At 47.4% G+C, this 24,657-nt stretch overlaps 1 protein-coding gene across 2 annotated transcripts in view; it reads left to right on the top strand.

Moving 5' to 3' along the window:
* Nucleotides 1-24,657, top strand: part of PMM2 (phosphomannomutase 2) — a 68,926-nt gene that overhangs the window by 21,024 nt on the left and 23,245 nt on the right. For both annotated transcript variants that reach the window (XM_063934269.1, XM_063934268.1), the window contains exons 4-6: nt 4,821-4,912; nt 23,366-23,465; nt 23,731-23,806. In XM_063934269.1, coding sequence (XP_063790339.1) covers nt 4,821-4,912; nt 23,366-23,465; nt 23,731-23,806 — 268 coding nt within the window. The remainder of the gene's footprint in view (nt 1-4,820; nt 4,913-23,365; nt 23,466-23,730; nt 23,807-24,657) is intronic.

The raw sequence follows: 24,657 nt of genomic DNA on the forward strand, positions 1-24,657 counted from the left end.
GTAGTTTTTTGCAGGAGAATAGTCTATTATTAGGGTGATGATGTGATGATATGCTTTTTTCTCCAACGCGTATCGACCCGTCTGGGTCTTCCTCAGGACGGACTCCCTGAGGAAGACCCAGACGGGTCGATACGCGTTGGAGAAAAAAGCATATCATCACATCATCACCCTAATAATAGACTATTCTCCTGCAAAAAACTACAAGACCGAGAAGAATATCCGGACGGAACATAACCGCACAGATCAGTGATCCCGTGAAGGTAGAACGGAGCCGCGCGGCTGAGAGGGAACAGACCTACAAGCAGAACACCGAGAGAACAGACCGGAGGAAGAAAGAACAGAACGGGATCAAGCGCAGGAGAAAAAGGTATCTGACCCCGCAGGAGGGAAGGTTCACGACGGACAGTCCCCTTGTGGGTCCCGAAGTCAGTGTTACCTTCCCCCCAGTGGCATGACCGCGTCCCCCCGTCAATAGCGGTCGGCAGACACCTGTGAGTGCAGGCGCCTCCGGCTGGCTATAACGGGGAGAACTAGCGGGGAGTCCGGGGTTTCTTTATACCTTTATCCCTGAATACCTTATCCCACTTATACCGACGTTGGGGTACCCCGCAGCATCACAGCAGTTATAAATTAAGAACTTGCCTCCACTGGGATTCACAATTAATATCACCACTGGGCTATACTTGGAAATTGAACATTCCCTTATTTTCCGGATAATCTACCTTATCTGTAGTATACCACATAACCAGCCACAACAAGGTGGAAAAGAGGTGGGACGCCACACTCTATTCACACCAGACATTTGGAACTTTACTATATATATTTTTTCAAATCTTTTTACTCCGTTTTTTCCAAAGTTTTTTCCAACAGTGTACAGGTGCAGGAAGATTTCTCTGACCTGTTATCACATAAAGATTCTGACATATATTTTACCTGTAATAAAAGTTGTTTTTTTTGTTTTTGCATCTTCCTTCGTTTCAATATATATATTTTCCTTTTTCACAAGAATAAATGTCAATTAATTTTACCAATACAGTACTGTGATTTCCCCTTTATTCAAATCACCCACTTATTTCATTTTATATGCATGCAGGCGCAGTTGGGTAATTTCCTTGACATATGCTAATCTTTGGAGGCATTTGGGTTTAGCCTCTCACTCGTACTGCTGCCACCCCCGTACTATCCATATAAGTGGAGCGTTGATCACATTTGCGAGAAACAGTAATTCGCAAAGCCCAGGAATCTTTGTATTGCTTTTAAAGAGAGAGGCTGAGTCCAGTCACGAATGGCAGAGAGCTTTTCCGGATCCATGCGAAGCTCCGTCCCCGAGATGATATAACCGAGGAACGGAATTGATGTTACTTCGAAGGTACATTTGGAGAGCTTAGCATAGAGATGATTCTTTCGTAAACGGTGGAGCACTTCTTTGACTTGAGTCCTGTGTTCAAGATTTTTGGAAAAAATCAGTATGTCGTCCAAATATACCACAACACTTTGATATAACATGTCTCGGAAGATTTCGTTGACGAATCCCTGGAAAACAGCAGGAGCATTACTAAGGCCGAACGGCATCACCAGGTATTCGTAATGCCCATCCCGGGTATTGAAGGCGGTCTTCCATTCATCCCCTTCTCAGATGCGTATAAGATTATAAGCTCCCCTCAAGTCGAGTTTGGAGAAAACGCGGGCGCCACAAACCCTATCAAATAACTCTGTGATTAGTGGCAAGGGGTATTTATTCTTGATGGTGATATCGTTTAAGCCGCGGTAGTCGACACATGGTCTCAACCCCCCGTCCTCCTTCACGAAAAAGAAGCCCACTCCATCAGAGGAGCGAATGAATCCCTTGAGCAGATTGGATTTAATATAGTCCGACATAGCTTGAGTCTCGGGAAGTGACAGGGGATATGTGCGACCACGAGGTGGCATCTTCCCTGGGACAAGGTCAATAGGGCAGTCCCAAGGCCTATGAGGTGGTAACAGATCAGCTGCCTGTTCCGAAAACAGGCAGCTGAACCCTTGATACGCCTCCGGAATATGCTCTTCATCCGTCTTAGAAGAGACACGGAGCGGACAAACGGGAGTGAGACGGTTAGTGTGACAAAAGGAACTCCAAGACAGAATTTGAGAAGACTTCCAGTCAATGTGGGGATTATGAATTTTAAGCCAAGGCATTCCAAGGACCAGATCGTGATGCATTTCTGGAATCGCCAAGAGTTCCAGACTTTCTTGATGTAGAGCCCCGACCTGCAGCTTAACTGGCTCCGTGCGCCACATTGAGACCCTTGGAAATCCTAGTACCGTTGATAGCCGTCAACGAAATAGGCCGCTCGATAGGCCGTAACTTTAAATCCATGCTTTGGACACAGGAGGAAGAAACGAAGTTCCCCGCAGCTCCGGAATCCAACAGGGCTTCACAAGACTTGGAGACTGAATTGGTGATTAAAGTTACAGGAAGCAAACAGTCCAAAATTGGAGAAGATTTAGTCGTGACCCCCAGCTTGACTCCTCCGGAACAAGCTAGGCCTGCCCATTTCCCGGACGGGATTTACAAAACTTGAGGAAATGATCTGCGGCTCCACAGTAAAGGCAAAGTTTACCCTCACAACGACGCTGACGTTCTTCCAGGGACAGTCGGGATCGGTTAATTTGCATGGGTTCGTCCAAACTAGGCACAGCCACCGGTCTAGGAGTAGGATTCCGGAACCTGGAACGATCTGAACGGCTACGTTCTCTTCCACGCTCCTGCATCCGAAGATCCACCTTAACGCAAAGGGAAATCAACTCTTCTAATGGATCCGGCAGATCCCTTGTGACCAACTCATCTTTCAGCCAGTCGGAAAGACCGTTCCAGAAGGCAGCCCTCAGAGCGTCATTATTCCAGCGCAATTCAGAGGCAATGGTCTGGAAATGAACCACGTACTGACCCACGGAACGGGAGCCCTGACTAACACGGAGCAAGAAGCAGTGGTCATCCTGCCGGGCTCGTCGAAGATTCTTCGAAAGGACGTGATGAAGTTGGTGTAGTTGGAAACCACGGGATCAGATCGTTCCCATAACGGAGACACCCAATCCAACGCTGACCCTTCAAGCAGGGAAATTATATACACTACCTTAGAGCGATCCGTAGGGAAGTTATGAGAGAGCAGCTCGAAGTGCACCTCGCACTGATTTAGAAAACCACGGCAATTCTTTGGGTTCCCATTATAACGGGAAGGAGTAGGAAGCTGAAGACGTGACCTGGTACCACCCGGAGGATGGACATTACTGGAAACAGCAGCTGGAGCAGTTACGGGAACTGGAGCCGGAATTGCGGAGGCTAAGGATGCTTGAATTTGATCCAATCGGCCGGACAATTCCTGGAGATATTGCATCACCTGACCCTGTGTCGCCTCTTGAGACTGAACTCGGGAAGCCAAACTTTGGATGGCACTTGACTCTGTGTTCCGATCCCCCGGGTCCATGTGGCCTGAGTATACTATCACTGAAATGGTTTGGAAGTGTTGTGGACTCTGGGTTTCTTCCGGTGACCGGGAAGAGGAACCGCTACTGGGTCGCAGTAGAGATGGCCGGATGTAGGTCTTCCTCATACAGGATTAGGACGGTAGGCAGGAGGCACAGGTGGATGCTTGAAGGTTTCCTGAAAAACAAGACTTGTAAAGGTGCTGGTGAATTGGTGGAGAGTACCAAAAGCTTACTGTGAACGATGTTGAGGTGCTGGAGGCACTGAGGTGCTAGAGGCACTGAAATGCTAGAAGTACTGAAGTGTTTGAAGGCGCTGAGGCGCTTAGAGACGTTGAGGTGCTTGGAGGCACGGAGGTGCTGGAGGCACGGAGGTGCTGAGGCATGGAGACACGGGACGCTGGAAGCACGGAATGCTGGAAGCACAGGAGCTCTGGAGATCACTGGTACGGTAGTAGCGATGATACTCAGGCGCAGGAGCTCTGCCCGGCGTCTGGATTTGTACTTCCCGCCAGCCCCTGATTGGAGAGGCGCTGATGACATCACCCGTCACCGGAGACGTCGGACGCGCCCGCGATGTCCACCCTATGGACGCCGGACAGAGCGCCGGGCGACAGAAACCGCCAGCGGGGACGGCCGCCCGGGCAGCCAGCAGCCTCGGAGGGACAAGCCCGGCGGCCGCGGCGGGGATCTGACACTTATGCTATAACTTTACCACAGATGGGGTAGACAGTGAGCAAGGAACAGAGGGTCAGGATAAGAGATGGTTGGGTTTCATGTAGAAGTGGGTCTTGAGAGCCCGTTTGAACTTATGTAGAGATGTGGAGAGTCTGGTAGGGGTAGGGAGAGAATTCCAGAGAGCAGCACGGGCAAAATCTTGGAGATGAGGTCAGAGATGTAAATGGGACAGGAATGTGTGAGGGCTTTGTAAGTCAGTTTGAGAAGCTTGAATTGGGTTCTGAAGGGGAAGAGTGTAGGGCTTGTAGGAGAAGGGAGACAGCCGTAGTATGCTTGGAGAGGAAGATGTGCTGGGCAGCAGCATAGAGGACAGATTGACAAATTAAATGCCTCCAATGTAAATTCCCTTAACAGGCAATAGGAAGAAATGAATATGTTTGCATTGTAAATGTCTTGACCATAGAAATAATGCTGATGATTTCAGTACAAATCCTTTTTGTGATACGATTGCGATGATTGATTGATTTATTTATTTTTATCCAGTATTTTTTCAGATTCAGTCTGTAAGGCAGAGCACAGCGTAGAGCTGGCAAAATGCAACATTACAGAAACAATTAGAATTCAAAAGAGCAACAGGAAACCTTTTTCTATAATTAATCACACATCTGTCACTCCTGCAGAGCATCCATGCGTATTTGGGAGAGGATATATTACAAGACATCATCAACTACTGCCTAGCGTACATTGCCAAACTTAAACTACCAAAGAAAAGGTTTGTAAATATTACAGAAAGTATATAAACACTTTCTCCGTCACTGTAGAATGTCGTTTGTAAAAATATGGCTGTACAAACTTGCTTAGTCAGTTATACTGCATCCGGAAAGTATTCACAGCACTTCACTTTTTCCACATTTTGTTATGTTACAGCCTTATTCCAAAATGGAATAAATTAATTTTCCCCTCAAAATTCTACACACAATACCACATAATGACAACTTGAAAAAAGTTTTTTTGAGATTTTTGCAAATTTATTAAAAATAAAAAACTAAGAAATGTACATAAGTATTCACTGCCTTTGCAATGAAGCTCAAAATTGAGCTTGGGTGCATCCTGTTTCCACTGATCATCCTTGAGATGTTCCTACAGCTTAATTGGAGCCCACCTGTGGTAAATTCAGTTGATTGGACATGATTGGACTACGCTCAAATCCATATACACTGCTTCAGGCGTGGCGCTAAGGCCCACTATTGCTTGTGCATGGATTTCTAAAGCCATAGTGAAGTGGTCAGGCACGTTACTAGAGGAATTGGATACTATGGATAGAAGTGACATTGAAATGTTTTTACGTCACATACAGGAATCTGCAGGTTTCATGATGGAGGCCATGAAGGACCTTGGTCATCTGAATGCACGGACATCTTCCATGGCTGTCTCGGCGCGCAGGGGACTCTGGCTGCGCCAATGGTCTGCAGATGCGGAATCCAAGAAGAGTGTGGAGAACCTACCCTTCACAGGTCAGGCGCTGTTTGGGGAAGCGTTGGATGCGTGGATATCCACGGCATCCACGGGTAAGGCAACCTTTCTTCCCTCAGCCACTCCGCCAATGAGGAAATCTTATCCTACGTCTACTATGCAATCCTTTTAGACCGCAAAGGTTAAGTCCAAGCCCCCTTCCACTTTCTTCAGAGGTGGTCGGGGAAAATCCAGAAAACCTGTGCCATCAGGTTTGCAGGAACAGAAGCCTGGTTCTGTTTTCTCAAAATCCTCAGCACGACAGTGGACCTCCCAGGCTGGAGATCAGGCAGGTGGGAGTACGTCTAAGAAATTTCCGTCAGGTCTGGGCGTTATCAGGCCTGGACCCCTGGGTACAAGATATTGTGTCCTAGGGATACAGACTGGAGTTTCAAGAACTCCCACCTCACAGATTTTTCTAATCAGGCTTACCAGCTTTGCTGACAGAAAGGGCTATCCTACAGGAAGCCATTCAAAAATTGGATGAGGCAAATGTCATTGTCCCAGTTCCACCTCATCTGGAAAACAAGGGTTACTACTCAAACCTCTTTGTAGTACCAAAACCGGACAGTTCGGTCAGACTGCTATTGAATTTGAAGTCTTTAAACCCCCTACTTGAGGGAGTTGAAGTTCAAGATGGAGTCTCTGAGAGCAGTGATCTCGGGTCTGGAGGAGGGGGAATTGTTGGTATCCCTGGATATCAAGGATGCATACCTCCACATTCCGATTTGGCCGCCTCACCAGGCTTATCTCAGATTTGCGCTGTTGGACTGTCACTATCCGTTCCAGGCACTGCCATTTGGCCTATATCACGGCACCGAGGGTGTTCACCAAGGTAATGGCAGAGATGATGCTACTCCTACGCAAGCAGGGAATGAACATAATTCCGTATCGGGACGATCTGCTGATAAAAGCATCTTCCAGGGAGAAGTTGTTGCAGAACATTGCTCTCACAACTCAACTACTCCGGGATCACGGGTGGATCCCGAATCTTCCAAAATCACATTTGGAGCCGACAAGGAGATTGTCTTTCCTAGGGATGAGCCTCGACACGGAAGTGCAGAGGGTGTTTCTACCGGTGGAAAAAGCGTTGGTGATACAATCAATGGTCCGGGATGTGTTGAAGCCTGCCCGGGTATCTGTTCAACAGTGCATTCGCTTTCTGGGGAAGATGGTTGCCTCCTACGAGGCTCTACAGTATGGAAGATTTCATTCACGGTCCTTCCAACTGGATCTCCTAGACAAGTGGTCGGGATCTCACCTACACATGCACCGGCGGATACGTCTGTCGCCGAAAGTCAGGAAAACTTCCAAGGAAAGTGGTCAAGTCTGGAATCCATCCTTCCGATAAACATTCTGGAACTAAGAGCCGTGTACAGTGGACTTCGACAGGCAGCACATCTTCTACAAGATCAGGCCATTCTGGTGCAGTCGGACAATGTGACGACGGTGGCCTACATAAACCGACAAGGCGGACCGAAGAGCAGAGCTGCAATGTCAGAGGTGCAAAGATCCTCCTCTGGGCAGAAAGGCACGCGCTGGCGGCAATCTTCATTTCAGGTGTGGATAACTGGGAAGCGGACTTCCTCAGCAGACACGATCCAGGAGAGTGGGGCCTCCACCCCAAGGTGTTTGCAGAGGTGACTAGTCTTTGGGGTGTACCTCAAATCGACATGATGGCCTCCCGCCTCAACAAAAAGCTTTGCAGGTACTGTTCCAGGTTGAGAGACCCACAGGCAGTGGTGGTGGACGCACTGGTGACTCTGTGGTTCTTCCAGTCGGTGTATGTGTTCCCTCCACTTCCACACATCCCAAGGATTCTCAAACTTATAAAAAGAACAAGAGTTCAGGCGATCCTCATTGCTCCGGACTCGCCAAGAAGGGCTTGGTACGCGGATCTTCTGGAATTACTGCTAGATGATTCGAGACCTCTTCCTCTTTGAGTGGACCTTCTGCAACAGGGGCCGTTTGCTTATCAAGACTTAACACGGTTACGTTTGACGGCATGGAGGTTGAACGCCATATCTTAGCTCGGAAAGGCATTCCGAACAAGGTTATTCCTAGCCTGATCCAGGCTAGGAAGGGAGTAACGTCTAAACATTACCATCGCATTTGGAAAAAGTATGTGTCTTGGTGTAAATTCAAGAAGTTTCCTACGGTGGAGTTTCAACTTGGGCAGTTTCTCCTCTTCCTGCAAGCAGGTGTGGATGTGGGCCTACGTTTGGGCTCCATAAAGGTCCAGATTTCGGCCTTGTCCATTTTCTTCCAGAAACAATTGACTTCCCTCCCTGAGGTTCAGACTTTTTTTGAAAGGGGTCCTGCACATCCAGCCTCCCTTTGTGCCTCCTACGGCACCTTGCGATCTTAACGTGGTGTTGCAGTTCCTGCAATCGGATTGGTTTGAGCCATTATAGGAGGTTGAGGTCAAGTTTCTCACTTGGAAGGCGGTCACACTGTTGGCATTAGCATCTGCTAGACGTGTGTCTCAATTGGAGGCTTTGTCCTGCAAAAGCCCCTACTTGATTTTCCATGAAGATAGAGCTGAGCTCAGGATGCGTCAGCAGTTTCTTCCAAAGGTTGTGTCGGCTTTTCATATCAACCAACCTATAGTGGTACCAGTGGCTACTGACTCCTCAAAGTCCTTGGATGTTGTGAGGGCTTTGAAGATTTATGTGAAGAGAACTTCTCATCACAGAAAGTCGGACTCTCTTTGTCCTGTATGATCCCAACAAGATTGGGTGTCCTGCTTCTAAGCAGACTATTTCTCGCTGGATCAGGTTCACTATCCAGCATGCTTATTGTACGGCAGGATTGCCGTGTCCAAAATCTGTTAAGGCCCACTCTACTGGTAAGATGGGTCCTTCCTGGGCGGCTGCCCGGGGTGTCCCGGCTTTACAATTTTGCCAAGCGGCTACTTGGTCAGGGTCGAACACATTTGCTAAGTTTTACAAGTTTGATACTTTGGCCTCTGAGGACCTAAAGTTTGGTCTATCGGTTCTGCAGGAGTGTCCCCTCTCTCCCTCCAGTACTGGGAGCTTTGGTACATCCCTATGGTACTAATGTGGACCCCAGCATCCTCTAGGACGTAAGAGAAAATAGGATTTTAATTGCCTACCGGTAAATCCTTTTCTCGTAGTCCGTAGAGGATGCTGGGCGCCCGCCCAGCGCTTTGTTCTCCTGCAGTTGTTACTTGGTTCGGTACTACCTTGTTACTTGGTTCGGTACTGCATTGTTACTTGGTTAAGTACTGTTGTTCAGCTGTTGCTGAATTGTTCAAGCTAGTTAGCTTGGTTTGCCTTGTTATGTGTGAGCTGGTGTGAATCTCGCCACTATATCTCTGTATTTCCTTCTCTCGAAGTATGTCTGTCTCCTCTGGCACAGTTTCTAGACGGATTCTGATAGGAGGGTGTAGAGGGAGGAGCCAGCCCACACTATTGAACTCTTAAAGTGCCCATGGCTCCCAAGGGACCCATCTATACCCCATGATACTAATGTGGACTCCAGCATGCTCTACGGACTACGAGAAAAGGATTTACCGGTAGGTAATTAAAATCCTATTATAATCGATTTTTGAATAAGGCTGTAACATAAAATGTGAAAAAAGTGAAGTGCTGTGAATACTATCCGGATGCACCTTGTGTGTGTGTGTGTGTGTGTGTATGTATATATATATATATATATATATATATATATATATATATATATATATATATATATATATATATATATATATATATATATATATATATATATATATATATATAGATAGATATGATTTATTTCTCTAACGTCCTAGTGGATGCTGGGGACTCCGTAAGGACCATGGGGAATAGACGGGCTCCGCAGGAGACATGGGCACTTTAAGAAAGAATTTAGATTCTGGTGTGCTCTGGCTTCTCCCTCTATGTCCCTCCTCCAGACCTCAGTTTGAATCTGTGCCCGGACGAGCTGGGTGCTGTTCAGTGAGCTCTCCTGAGCTTGCTATAAGAAAGTGTTTTGTTAGGTTTTTTATTTTCAGGGAGCTCTGCTGGCAACAGACTCCCTGCATCGTGGGACAGAGGGGAGAGAAGCAGCCCTACTCTCTCTGAAGATAGGTCCTGCTTCTTAGGCTACTGGACACCATTAGCTCCAGAGGGAACACTGCAGCTGTGCGCCATTGCTCCATACACACCTCACATACTCCGGTCACTGTAAGGGTGCAGGGCGCGGGGAGGGGGGGGGGGGGGGGTGCGCGCCCTGGGCAGCATATGGACCTCTGTTGGCAAAAGTAAACATATATACAGTTGGGCACTGTAAATATGTATGGGCCCCCGCCAAAAAGATATGTATTTTAGTGGGACAGAAGCCCACCGTCGAGGGGGCGGAGCTTCTTCCTCAGCACTCACCAGCGCCATTTTTTCTCCACAGCTCCGCTGAGAAGAAGCTCCCCAGGCTCTCCCCTGCAGATCACGGTAGAAAAAGGGTAAAAAGAGAGGGGGGGGGGGGGGGCACATAATTAGGCGCTAAAAACACATATACAGCAGCTACTGGGTTAACATTAAGTTACTGTGTTATTCCTGGGTTATATAGCGCTGGGGTGTGTGCTGGCATACTCTCTCTCTGTCTCACCAAAGGGCCTTGCGGGGGAACTGTCTTCAAAAAGGGCATTCACTGTGTGTGTGTGTGTGTGTGTGTGTGTGTGTGTGTGTGGTGTGTCGGTACGCTTGTGTCGACATGTCTGATGAGGGCTATGTGGAAGCAGAGCGGGAGCAAATGAATGTGGTGTCTCTGCCGACGGCACCGACACTTGATTGGATGGATATGTGGATAGGTTTTAAATGATAATGTTAATTCCTTACATAAAAGGTTGGAAAAAGCTGAAGCCTCAGGACAGTCAGGATCCCAACCCATGCCTGATCCTATGTCGCAGAGACCGACAGGGTCTCAGAAGCGCCCACTATCCCAAATTATTGACACGGATACCGACATGGATTCTAACTCCAGTGTCGATTACGATGATGCAAGGTTACAGCCAAAATTGGCTAAATCCATCCGTTATATGATTATAGCAATTAAGGATGTGTTGCACATCACAGAGGAAACCCCAGTCCCTGACAAGAGGGTTCATATGTATGGGGAAAAGAAGCCGGAGGTAACCTTTCCCCCGCTCACACGAGCTAAATGAGTTATGTGAAAAGGCTTGGGAATCTCCAGATAAAAAACGGCAGATTTCCAAAAGGATTCTTATGGCGTATCCTTTCCCGCCAACGGACAGGTTACGCTGGGAATCCTCCCCTAGGGTGGACAAAGCTCTGACGCGCTTATCCAAGAAGGTAGACCTGCCGTCACAGGATACGGCTACCCTCAAAGATGCTGCTGATAGAAAACAGGAGGGTACCCTGAAGTCCATTTATACACATTCAGGTACCTTACTGAGGCCGGCAGTCGCGTCGGCTTGGGTGTGTAGTGCTGTAGCAGCATGGACGGATACCTTATCTGAGGAACTTGATACCTTAGACAAGGATACTATATTAATGACCCTGGGGCATATTAAAGACGCTGTCCTTTATATGAGAGATGCTCAGAGAGACATTAGCCTACTAGGTTCTAGAATAAATGCTATGTCGATTTCTGCCAGAAGGGTCCTGTGGACTCGGCAATGGACAGGTGATGCCGACTCAAAAAGGCACATGGAGGTTTTACCTTACAAGGGTGAGGAATTGTTTGGGGAGGGTCTCTCGGACCTGGTCTCCACAGCTACGGCTGGAAAGTCACATTTTTTTGCCATATGTTTCCTCACAGCCTAAGAAAGCACCGTATTACCAAATGCAGTCCTTTCGATCACAGAAAAACAAGAAAGTCCGAGGTGTGTCCTTTCTTGCCAGGGGCAGGGGCAGAGGAAAGAAGCTGCACAACACAGCTAGTTCCCAGGAACAGAAGTCCTCCCCGGCTTCCACTAAATCCACCGCATGACGCTGGGGCTCCACAGGCGGAGCTAGGCCCGGTGGGGGCGCGTCTCCGACATTTCAGCCACAAGTGGGTTCACTCCCAGTTGGATCCCTGGGCAATAGATATTGTGTCTCAGGGATACAAGCTGGAATTCGAAGAGATGCCCCCTCACCGATACCTCAAACTGGCCCTGCCAGCTTCCCCCTTAGAGAGGGAAATAGTGTTAACTGCAATTCACAAATTGTATCTTCAACAGGTGGTGGTCAAGGTTCCCCTCCTTCAACAAGGAAAGGGTTATTATTCGACCATGTTTGTAGTACCGAAACCGGACGGTTCGGTCAGACCCATATTGAATTTAAAATCCCTGAACATGTACCTGAAAAGGTTCCGGTTCAAGATGGAATCGCTGAGAGCGGTCATTGCAAGCCTGGAAGGGGGGGATTTTGTGGCGTCTTTGGACATAAAGGATGCATACCTTCATGTCCCCATTAATCCACCTCATCAGGCGTACCTCAGATTTGTGGTACAGGATTGTCATTACCAATTTCAGACGTTGCCGTTTGGTCTCTCCACGGCTCCGAGAATATTTACCAAGGTAATGGCGGAAATGATGGTGCTCCTGCGGAAGCAGGGAGTCACAATTATCCCATACTTGGACGATCTCCTCATAAAAGCGAGGTCAAGAGAGCAGTTGCTGATCAGCGTAGCACGTTCTCTGGAAGTGTTACGGCAACACGGCTGGATTCTAAATATTCCAAAGTCGCAGTTGGTTCCTACGACTCGTCTGCCTTTCCTGGGCATGATTCTGGACACAGACCAGAAAAGGGTTTATCTCCCGATAGAGAGAGCTCAGGAACTCATGACACTGGTCAGGGGCCTATTAAAACCAAAACAGGTGTCGGTGCATCACTGCACTCGAGTCCTGGGAAAGATGGTGGCATCATACGAGGCCATTCCCTTCGGCAGGTTCCATGCGAGGACCTTTCAATGGGACTTACTGGACAAATGGTCCGGATCACATCTTCAGATGCATCGGTTAATCACCCTATCCCCCAGGGCCAGGGTGTCTCTCCTGTGGTGGCTGCGGAGTGCTCACCTTCTCGAGGGACGCAGATTCGGCATTCAGGACTGGGTCCTGGTGACCACGGATGCAAGCCTCCGAGGGTGGGGAGCAGTCACACACGGAAGAAATTTCCAAGGTCTGTGGTCAAGTCAGGAGACTTGCCTTCACATCAACATCCTGGAACTAAGGGCCATATACAACGCCCTACGTCAAGCATAGACCCTGCTTCGCGGTCAACCGGTTCTGATTCAGTCAGACAACATCACCGCTGTGGCTCATGTAAACCGACAAGGCGGCACAAGGAGCAGAGTGGCGATGCTGGAAGCCACCAGAATTCTTCGCTGGGCGGAGAATCACGTCAGTGCACTGTCAGCAGTGTTCAACCCGGGAGTGGACAACTGGGAAGCAGACTTCCTCAGCAGGCACGACCTCCACCCGGGGAAGTGGGGACTTCATCAAGAAGTCTTCGCACAGATTGTAAGTCGGTGGGAACTGCCACAGGTGGACATGATGGCATCCCACCTCAACAAAAAACTACAGAGGTATTGCGCCAGGTCAAGGGACCCTCAGGCGATAGCTGTAGACGCCCTGGTAACACCATGGGTGTTCCAGTCGGTCTATGTATTCCCTCCTCTTCCTCATACCAAAGGTGTTGAGAATTATAAGAAAAAGAGGAGTGAGAACAATACTCATTGTTCCGGATTAGCCAAGAAGGACTTGGTATCCAGATCTGCAAGAAATGCTCACGGAGGACCCGTGGCCTCTTCCTCTAAGACAGGACTTGTTGCAACAAGGGCCTTGTCTGTTCCAAGACTTACCGCGTGGCGTTTGAACGCCGGATCCTAGCGGAAAAAGGCATTCCGGATGAGGTCATTCCTACGCTGATAAAGGCTAGGAAGGACGTGACGGCTCAACATTATCACCGTACTTGGCGAAAATATGTTGCTTGGTGTGAGGCCAGGAATGCCCCTATGGAGGAATTCCAGCCTGGCCGTTTCCTTCACTTCCTACAGTCAGGAGTGACTTTGGGCTTAAAATTGGGTTCCATTAAGGTCCAGGTTTCGGCCCTATCCATTTTCTGGCTTCTCTACCTGAAGTTCAGACGTTTGTGAAGGGAGTGCTGCATATTTAGCCCCCTTTTGTGCCCCCAGTGGCACCTTGGGATCTTAACGTGGTGTTGAGTTTCCTGAAATCCCACTGGTTTGAACCACTCAAAACGGTGGAATTGAAATATCTCACGTGGAAGGTGGTCATGCTACTGGCCTTGGCTTCGGCTAGGTGTGTGTCAGAATTGGCGGCTTTGTCACATAAAAGCCCTTATCTGGTTTTCCATGGGGATAGAGCAGAGTTGCGGACCCGTCCACAATTCCTGCCAAAAGTGGTTTAATCTTTTCATATAAACCAACCTATTGTGGTGCCTGTGGCTACTACTGACTTGGAGGATTCCGAGTTGCTTGATGTGGTCAGGGCTTTGAAGGTTTATGTAGCCAGAACGGCTAGGGTCAGGAAAACAGAATCTTTGTTTATCCTGTATGCTTCCAACAAGCTTGGTGCTCCTGCTTCAAAGCAGACTATGGCTCGCTGGATCTGTAACACGATTCAGCAGGCTCATTCTGCGGCTGGATTGCCGCTGCCAAAATTAGTTAAGGCCCATTCCACTAGGAAGGTGGGCTCTTCTTGGGCGGCTGCCCGAGGGGTCTCTGCATTACAGCTGTGCCGAGCGGCTACTTGGTCAGGTTCAAACACTTTTGAAAAGTTCTACAAGTTTGATACCCTGGCTGAGGAGGACCTTGTGTTTGCTCATTCGGTGCTGCAGAGTCATCTGCACTCTCCCGCCCGTTTGGGAGCTTTGGTATAATCCCCATGGTCCTTACGGAGTCCCCAGCATCCACTAGGACGTTAGAGAAAATAAGATTTTACTTACCGGTAAATCTATTTCTCGTAGTCTGTAGTGGATGCTGGGCGCCCGTCCCAAGTGCGGACTTCTTCTACAATACTTGTATATAGTTATTGTTGCATCAGGGTTGCACTGATGCTCTGTTGTTGTTCATACTTTTGACTGGGTAAGTTTATCACAAGTTATACGGTGTGGCTGGTATGAGTCTTGCCCTGGATTTCCAAAATCCTTTCCTTGTACTGTCAGCTCTTCCGGGCACAGTTTCTCTAACTGAGGTCTGGAGGAGGGACATAGAGGGAGGAGCCAGAGCACACCAGAATCTAAATTCCTTCTTAAAGTGCCCATGTCTCCTGCGGAGCCCGTCTATTCCCCATGGTCCTTACGGAGTCCCCAGCATCCACTACGGACTACGAGAAATAGATTTACCGGTAAGTAAAATCTTATTTTTTGTACACACTTGCTAATATTATATCAAATTAACAAAGAATTGGTTGGTGAAAGGAGTGAGTATTTTTATTTGCAAACAATTTTATGAAAAGTTTGCAAATGGGCAGTACGGATGGTGTGATGGATAGCATTACTGTCTCGCAGCACTGAGGTCATGGGTTCGATTCCCACCATGGCCCTAACTGTGTGGAGTTTGTATATTCTCCCTGTACTTGCGTGGGTTTCCTCCTGGTACTCCGGTTTCCGCCCAGAATACAAAATTATACTGGTAGGTTAATTGGCCTCCAACAAAAATGAACCCTAGTGTGAATGTGTCTGTGTGTACATGTGATAGGGAATATAGGGGGTCATTCCGAGTTGATCGCTCCCTACAGATTTTCACAGCGCAGCGATCATGGCAGAATGGGGCTAATCTGTGTGTATGCAACGCAATGCGCAGGCGAGTCGTACGAGTACACAGTGGTTTGTTACCCAGCGATGGCTTCTACGACGATTCCGTTCGCACAGCCAGTCACAAGGAGATTGACAGAAAGAAGGCGTTTGTGAGTGTCAACTGCCCGTTTTCTGGGAACTAAACCACTGAAGTGATCGCAAGGACTGAGTAAGTCCAGTCCTACTCTGAAACTGCACAAAATGTTTTTGCAGAGCTACTCTGCAAAGACGTTCGCACACTTGCAAAGTGAAAATACACTCCCCCGTGGGCGGCGACTATGCGTTTGCATGGCTGCTAAAAGTAGCTAGCGAGCGATCAACTCTGAATGAGGGCCTATAGATTGTAAGCTCCACTGGGGCAGGGACTGATGTGAATGGCCAAATATTCTCTGTAAAGCGATGCGGAATATGTGTGCGCTATATAAATAACTGGTAAATAAACAAATGTTAACAATTTGTCTTTGTTTTTAACTGCTTGAGCAACACTTCTAAAAAGTATCAAGGCCAATAAACCTCAAAATTATTTTTTTAAAGATTTTTTTTTTTTTTTAAACCTAAATCGTTTACGTTCATAATTAAATCGGTGTATTTCAAAAACAGAATGTACGATAAGGGGCGAACATGATAGGCTACAGGTTTGTGAATGGGACAATTATTATTTTATTACATTTTTGTAGGTAATACAAATTAAAAAAAGTAAAAAGCAAAATATTAAAATGTGACCAGTAATATATTTGTGTTTTTGAAAGTGATGAATAGGTAATGTATACTCACTAGTATCTTTGCTTTGACCTGTTTCTCCCTCAGAATAGTCCAGTTCTGTAAGACCTGTAATCTGAGTAAATTCTACAATGGAAACATTTTGCATATTATTCATCTAGAGAAAAGTATGTAGATCAGGAATTCCTAACATCGGTCCACAAGGCATGCTAACAGTATAGGTTTTAGTGATATCCAGGCTTCAGCACAGATGGTTAAATCAAAATACCTGAGGTACTAATTAAGACGCCTGCATGGATATTACTAAAACCTAGACTGTTATAGTACCGTGAGGACTGAGTTTGGGAAAGCCTAAAGGCCCATACACACTAGAAGATTTTGAGCTCAAAGCAGCTCACTTTTGGCGTTTTGAGCTGCTTTGAGCTCAAAATCTACTGGTGTGTATGGGCGGGCAATGAGCGTTGATGCGCACTCCCCCATCATCGCCAGCGAGGTGAGCAGTCGTGTGTTTTGCATACAATGTTTTGCCCACCTCGCTGCTTGTTTATCCATCATCGCACAGTGTGTATGGCGCGGAGCGATGATGAATGAACTGCCCTGCACTCCGGCGCCGCCCTGCACCAATGATTACAGAATGTATGCCAGTAATATATACATTGCTGGCAGAGTCAAGCAATGTATATGTTCTGGCACCACTTCCCACCAATTTCTCTGACGTCCTAGTGGATGCTGGGTACTCCGTAAGGACCATGGGGTATAGACGGGCTCCGCAGGAGACTGAGCACTCTTAAAAGAAAGATTAGGTACTATATCTGGTGTGCACTGGCTCCTCCCTCTATGCCCCTCCTCCAGACCTCAGTTAGTATCTGTGCCCAGCCAGAGCTGGATGCACCCTAGGGGCTCTCCTGAGCTTCCTAGAAAAGAAAGTATTTGTTAGGTTTTTTATTTTCAGTGAGATCTGCTGGCAACAGACTCACTGCTACGTGGGACTGAGGGGAGAGAAGCGAACCTACCTGCTTGCAGCTAGCTTGGGCTTCTAAGGCTACTGGACACCATTAGCTCCAGAGGGATCGAACACAGGCCCAGTCCTTGGTCGTCCGGTCCCGGAGCCGCGCCGCCATCCCCCTTGCAGAGCCAGAAGAACGAAGAGAAGTTGAAAATCAGCGGCTGAAGACTCCGGTCTTCATTAAGGTATTTATTTATTTATTTATTATTTATTTATTACCAGTTATTTATATAGCGCACACATATTCCGCAGCGCTGTACAGAGAATATTTGCCCATTCACATCAGTCCCTGCCCCAGTGGAGCTTACATTCTATATTCCCTATCACATGTACACGCAGTCACATTCATACTAGTGTTAATTTTGTTGGGAGCCAATTAACCTACCAGTATATTTTTGGATTGTGGGAGGAAACCGGAGTACCGGAGGTAGCGCACAGCACTGCAGCTGTGCGCCATTGCTCCCTTAGCACACCACACACTCCGGTCACTGATGGGTGCAGGGCGCTGGGGGCGCCCTGGGCAGCAATTAGATTACCTTACTTGGCGAAAAGCACATAATACAGTCTGATAAACTGTATATGTGCATTAACCCCCGCCATTAAAGTACATAAAAGGACAGAAGCCCGCCGCTGAGGGGGCCGGGCCTTCTTCCTCAGCACACCGGCGCCATTTTCTCTTCACAGCTCAGCTGGAAGGAAGCTCCCCAGGCTCTCCCCTGCAGTATCCTGGTACACAAAGGGTAAAAAAGAGAGAGGGGGCACATAAATTTAGGCGCAAAACTGTGTATATAAGCTGCTATAGGGGAAAAATCACTCAGTATAGTGTACATCCCTGTATTATATAGAGCTGTGGTGTGTGCTGGCATACTCTCTCTCTGTCTCTCCAAAGGGCCTGGTGGGGGAACTGTCTTCAAATAGAGCATCCCCTGTGTGTGTGGTGTGTCGGTACGCGTGTGTCGACATGTCTGAGTTAAAAGGCTCCTCTAAGGAGGTGATAGAGTTGATTTGTGTGTGGGAGGGTGTCTCCGTCGACAACGCCGACACCTGTTTGGATATGTGTAAGTGCTGAGGTAAAATTATTGCACAAAAGGTTAGGGAACAGAAAGGAAATCTACCCTGGTCTGTCCCTATGTCACAGAGTCCTTCAGAGTCTCTCTATGTTCACTATCCAAAATAACAAAGTATCGACACGGAGTTTAACTCCACTGTCGACTACGATAATGCAAAGTTACAGCCAAGAGGGCTAAAAGATATTCAATATATGATTATTGGAATAAAAGATGATTTTCATATCACTGATGACTCATCTGTCCCTGACACGAGAGTGCACATTTTAAGGGGAAGAATGCTGAGGTAAATTTCCCTCCTCTCATGAGGAAAAAGAGCGGGAATCTCCAGACAAGAGACGGCAGCTTCCCACAAGAGAATTCTTAGGCTGTATCCTTTCCCCACTAGGGCCAGGATGTGTTGAGAATCTTCCCCTTGGGTGTCCTGTTTGCACTAGCTATTCTCAGGGATCCTGCAGATAGTGTGCACATTCTAGTATACTACCCAGACCGGCGATTGTGTCGGCATGGGTTTATAGCGCTGTGGCAGCGTGGACAGGTACCTTATCAGCAGAGATTGAGACCCTAGTATGCATATAAATATTTTAAGATGCTGTCTTAAGTGATAGATATATAATTATAAAGCATGCCCAAAGGGACATGAGTATACTGGGTCCTAGAGACAAAAGCTATGTCGATTTCTGCTTGACGTGTCCTGTAGAATATACATTGGACAGATGATGCCGACTTAAGAGGCATATGGAAGGCTGAGGATTGTGTGGAGACAGGTTCTCGGGCCTGGTCTCCACAGCTATAGCTGGTAATTCTGACATTTTGCCTTATATTCCTACACAGCCTAGGAAAGCACGACATTATTAAATGCAGCTTTTCGAATAAAGAAACAAGGAAGTCTGAGGTGCGTCCTTTCTTGTCAGAGCCGGGGGCAGAGGAAAGAAGCTGTACAACACAGCTAGTCCCCAGGAACAGAAGTCCTCCCCGGCCTCTACAAAAATCCACCGCATGTCGCTGGGGCTCCACAGGCGGAGCTAGGCCCGGTGGGGACACGCCTTCGTAAGTTCAGCCACAAATGGGTTCACTCCCTGTTAGATCCCTGGGCAATAGAAATTGTATCGCAGGGATACAGGCTGGACTGTGAGAAGATGCCCCCTCACCGAGGACCCGGCGGGCTTCCCCCCAAGAGAGGGAGCCAGTGTTAACTGCAATTCGTAAATTGTATCTTCAACAGGTGGTGGTCAAGGGTCCCCTCCTTCAACAAGAGGGTGTTATTATTCGACCATGTTATAATCCCGAAACCAGACGGTTCGGTTAGACCCATATTGTATTAAAATCCCTGAACATATACCTGAAAAGGTTCAGGTTCAAGATGGAATCGCTAAGAGCGGTCATTGCAAGCCTGAAATGAATCGGGACATAAGGGATGCATACCTTCGTGTCCCCATTTATCCACCTCATCAGGCGTACCTCAGAATTGCGGTACGGGATTGTCATTACCAATTTCACCAAGGTAATGGCGGATATGATGGTGCTCCTGCGGAAGCAAGGTGTCACTATTATCACATACTTGGATGATCTCCTCATAAAAGCGAGATCAAGAGAGCAGTTGCTGGACAGCGTATCACCTTCTCTGGAAGTGAAACGGCAACACGACTGGATTCTATATATTCCGAAGTCGCAGTTGGTTCCTACAGCTCATCTGCCTCGCCTAGGCATAATCCTAGACACAGACCAGAAGAGGGTTTATCTCCCGATAGAGAGAGCTCAGGAGCTCATGACACTGGTCAGGAATCCATTGAAAACCAAAACAGGTGTCAGTGCATCACTGCACTCGAGTCCTGGGAAGGATGATGGCATCATACGAGGCCATCCCCTTCGGCTGGTTCCATGCAAGGACAATGGAACTTACTGGACAAGTGGTCCGGATCACATCTTCAGATGCATCGGTTAATCACCCTATCCCCCAGGGCCAGGGTGTCTCTCCTGTGGTGGCTGCGGAGTGCTCACCTTCTCGAGGGCCGCAGATTCGGCATTCAGGACTGGGTCCTGGTGACCACGGATGCAAGCCTCCGAGGGTGGGGGGCAGTTACACAGGGAAGAAAATTCCAAGGTTTGTGGTCAAGCCAACAGACTTGCCTTCACATCAATATCCTGGAACTAAGGGCCATATACAACGCCCTAAGTCAAGCGGAGTTCCTGCTTCGCGACCAACCGGTTCTGATCCAGTCAGACCACAGGGGCTCATGTAAACCGCCAGGGCGGCACAAGGAGCAGGGTGGCGAGGGTAGAAGCCACCAGAATTCTTCGCTGGGCGGAGAATCAAGTAAGCGCACTGTCAGCAGTGTTCATTCCGGGAGTGGACACGACCTCCACCCGGGAAAGTGGTGACTTCATCAGGAAGTCTTCACGCATTTTGCAAATTGATGGAAACTGCCTCAGGTGGACTACATGGCGTACCACCTCAATAAAAAGATAAAAAAAGGTTTTACGCTGGGTCAAGGGACTCTCAGGCGATAGCTGTGGTCGCACTAGTAACACCGTGGGTGTTCCAGTCGGTCTATATATTCCCTCCTCTTCCTCTCAGACCCAAGGGCTGAGAATTGTAATAAACGGAGGAGTGTGAACAATATTCTTTGCTCCGGATTGGCCAAGAAGGACTCGGTACCCGGAACTGCAAGAAATGCTCTGAGGACCCATGGCCTCTGCCTCTCAGTCAGGACATGGTGCAACAGGGACCCTGTCTGATCCAAGACTTACCGCGGCTGCGTTGGACGGCATGGCGGTTGAACGCCGGATCCTAGCGGAAAAGGGCATTCCGGATGCAGTTATTCCTACGCTGATAAAGGCTAGGAAAGACGTGACAGCAAGACTTTTTCACTGTATATGGCGAAAATAGGTTGCTTGGTGTGTGGCCGGGAAGGCCCTACAGAGGAATTCCAGGGGGGTCGATTCCTGCACTTCCTACAGTCAGGAGTGACTATGGGCCTAAAATTAGGATCCATAAAGGCCAAGATTTCGGCCCTATCCCTTTTTCTCTCAAAAAGAACTGACTTCACTGCCTGAAGTTCGGACGTTGTTACAGGGGTGCTGCATATTCAGCCTCTTTTGTGCCTCCAGTGGCACCTTGGGATCTTAACGTGTGTTGGATTCCTAAAATCCCACTGGTTTGAGCCACTTAAGACCGTGGAGCTAAAATATCTCACGTGGAAAGTGGTCATGCTTTTGGCCTTAGCTTGGACTAGGCGTGTGTCAGAATTGGCGGCTTTGTCATGTAAAAGCCCATATCTGATCTTCCATATGGAAAGGGCAGAATGGAGGACTCGTCCCCAATTTCTCCCTAAGGTGGTATCATCGTTTCATTTGAACCAACCTATTGTGGTGCCTGCGGCTACTAGGGACTTGGAGGATTCCAAGTTGCTGGACGTAGTCCGGGCCCTGAAACTTTGTTTCCAGGACGGCTAGAGTCAGAAAAACTGACTCGCTAGTTATCCTGCATGCACCCAACAAGCTGGGTGCTCCTGCTTCAAAGCAGACTATTGCTCGCTGGATCTGTAGCACGATTCAGCTTGCACATTCTGCGGCTGGACTGCCGCATCCTAAATTAGTAAAAGCCCATTTCACGAGGAAGGTGGGCTCTTCTTGGGCGGCTGCCCGAGGGGTCTCGGCTTTACAACTTTGCCGAGCTGCTACTTGGTCGGGTTCAAACACTTTTGCAAAATTCTACAAGTTTGATACCCTGGCTGAGGAGGACCTTGAGTTTGCTCATTCGGTGCTGCAGAGTCATCCGCACTCTCCCGCCCGTTTGGGAGCTTTGGTATAATCCCCATGGTCCTTACGGAGTACCCAGCATCCACTAGGACGTCAGAGAAAATAAGAATTTACTCACCGGTAATTCTATTTTTCGTAGTCCGTAGTGGATGCTGGGAGTCCGTCCCAAGTGCGGACTCTCTGCAATACATGTATATAGTTATTGCTTAACTAAAGGGTTATTGTATGAGCCATCTGTTGAGAGAGGCTCAGTTATTGTTCATACTGTTAACTGGGTATAGTTATCACGAGTTGTACGGTGTGATTGGTGTGGCTGGTATGAGTCTTACCCTGGATTCCAAATCCTTTCCTAGTAATGTCAGCTCTTCCGGGCACAGTTTCCCTAACTGAGGTCTGGAGGAGGGGCATAGAGGGAGGAGCCAGTGCACACCAGATATAGTACCTAATCCTTTCTTTTAAGAGTGCCCAGTCTCCTGCGGAGCCCGTCTATACCCCATGGTCCTTACGTAGTACCCAGCATCCACTACGGACTACGAGAAATAGAATTACCGGTGAGTAAATTCTTATTTTTTATGTATAGTATATACATATTATATAAATTGCAGGCAGAGTCCCCCTTTTTACACATTACGGCAGCAGTCCACCCTTTTTACACATTACGGCAGCAGAGTCGTAAAATGGCCTCTGCTGCCACCCTTTAGGGTAGGGCCACACATAGCGGCCAGCGGGACCCGCTTGGCCGCTATGTGTGGCCCTACCCTTAGCAATGATGGCTGAAAGAATTCAAAAAGAATCCCTTCTCCGAGGAACATTATGGTATGAAACACCGGTTGCATTGGAGGACCTCTTTTGAGTAACCCTGCGTAATTGTTTTTGGCTTTGATAATTGATACATATGGAATATATTGTATAATGTTGAATATATAACGTAAATTATCTTGCCCATGATATTGACACAGACTGTACTGTTCGAACATATTGTATATATGTTTATTGAAGTTTCAATAAAAGAAATTATATAAAAAAAATAAAAAAAAATCCCTTGGAATTCAAACCCAGCCATTATGCAAATAGCCTTTCTAATGAAAGATTTTCAGCAGAGTCTTTCGCCTCCTGAAAATCTCTTGCTCTTTGGGATAATAGCTCAGTGTGTATGCACTACTTTGGGTGAAAGATATATCTTTCAGAGATGTTGTCAAAGTCATTTGAAATTAAAGTCTCCTCGTGTGTATGGGCCTAAAATGTCAAAACATGTATCAAATACAACATAAATACGTATGTGTATTTTACAAGTATCTAGTTTGTAGCCGACAAGTCCCATTTAATGTGATTTCTTTGTGTTTTAAATTACCCAATGGAGGATTTATTTATTTTTCTTTTACTAATTTCAGAGGAACATTTGTTGAATTCCGAAATGGGATGCTGAATGTCTCCCCGATTGGAAGAAACTGCACCCAAGAGGAACGTATTGAGTTCTATGAACTAGATAAGGTAAGTGCAATACTCTTTTTATATACTTGTGTTCATAACATTTATTTTACATCTTGGGGACCATACCTACCATAAATGACACATAAAGTATCAGCAATATGCATGGACTGGTTGTGCTGTGGACAATGTTGTTATTAGACCGATAGAACATCCAACTTGGAGTTTTAAACGGCTCTGGAAGAAGTTGGCTCCTGCACTTCTCAGATCACTAATGCACAGCAGATCACTGTTGAACCTGAATTTGTTTATGGTTTCTCTATGACAGAAAGAACATTTTAGAGACAAGTTTGTTGCAGAGTTACGGAAGACATTTGAAGGAAAAGGTCTCACGTTTTCAATAGGTAAAGTATGGCAGAAATGTGTGTCTGTCATTCTGTTCTTTCTCAGATAGTGCTGATCTCTTGTGCAGTATGCTGGTTTTTATGTTGATTTATTCCATAATGTGTATTCATGGAGATGAGCTAAAAATGAAGGAGCTGATGCACAACTGGAAGTAAAACATGGCATACATTACTCAAAGGTAGCGCACATGGAAATGTTTATGTGTGCAGCATATGAATCTAGTGATGATCCAATCCATATCTAGTTTTCTATAAGTCCTCCTCATCATTATGTACTTGCAACTGCCCGATACAAGTCCTAACAGGAACATATACACGTATGATGAGCATTACCACTTTGTTTCCAACTCTGCATATCCACATTTCTCTATCGTCCTAGTGGATGCTGGGGTTCCTGAAAGGACCATGGGGAATAGCGGCTCTGCAGGAGACAGGGCACAAAAAGTAAAGCTTTAGGATCAGGTGGTGTGCACTGGCTCCTCCCCCTATGACCCTCCTCCAAGCCAGTTAGATTTTTGTGCCCGGCCGAGAAGGGTGCAATCTAGGTGGCTCTCCTAAAGAGCTGCTTAGGAAAGTTTAGCTTAGGTTTTTTATTTTACAGTGAGTCCTGCTGGCAACAGGATCACTGCAACGAGGGACTTAGGGGAGAAGAAGTGAACTCACCTGCGTGCAGGATGGATTGGCTTCTTGGCTACTGGACATCAGCTCCAGAGGGACGATCACAGGTACAGCCTGGATGGTCACCGGAGCCTTGCCGCCGGCCCCCTTGCAGATGCTGAAGTAAGAAGAGGTCCAGAATCGGCGGCAGAAGACTCCTCAGTCTTCTAAAGGTAGCGCACAGCACTGCAGCT

This window comes from Pseudophryne corroboree, chromosome 7 (assembly GCF_028390025.1).
Source record: "Pseudophryne corroboree isolate aPseCor3 chromosome 7, aPseCor3.hap2, whole genome shotgun sequence".
Lineage (NCBI taxonomy): Eukaryota > Metazoa > Chordata > Amphibia > Anura > Myobatrachidae > Pseudophryne > Pseudophryne corroboree.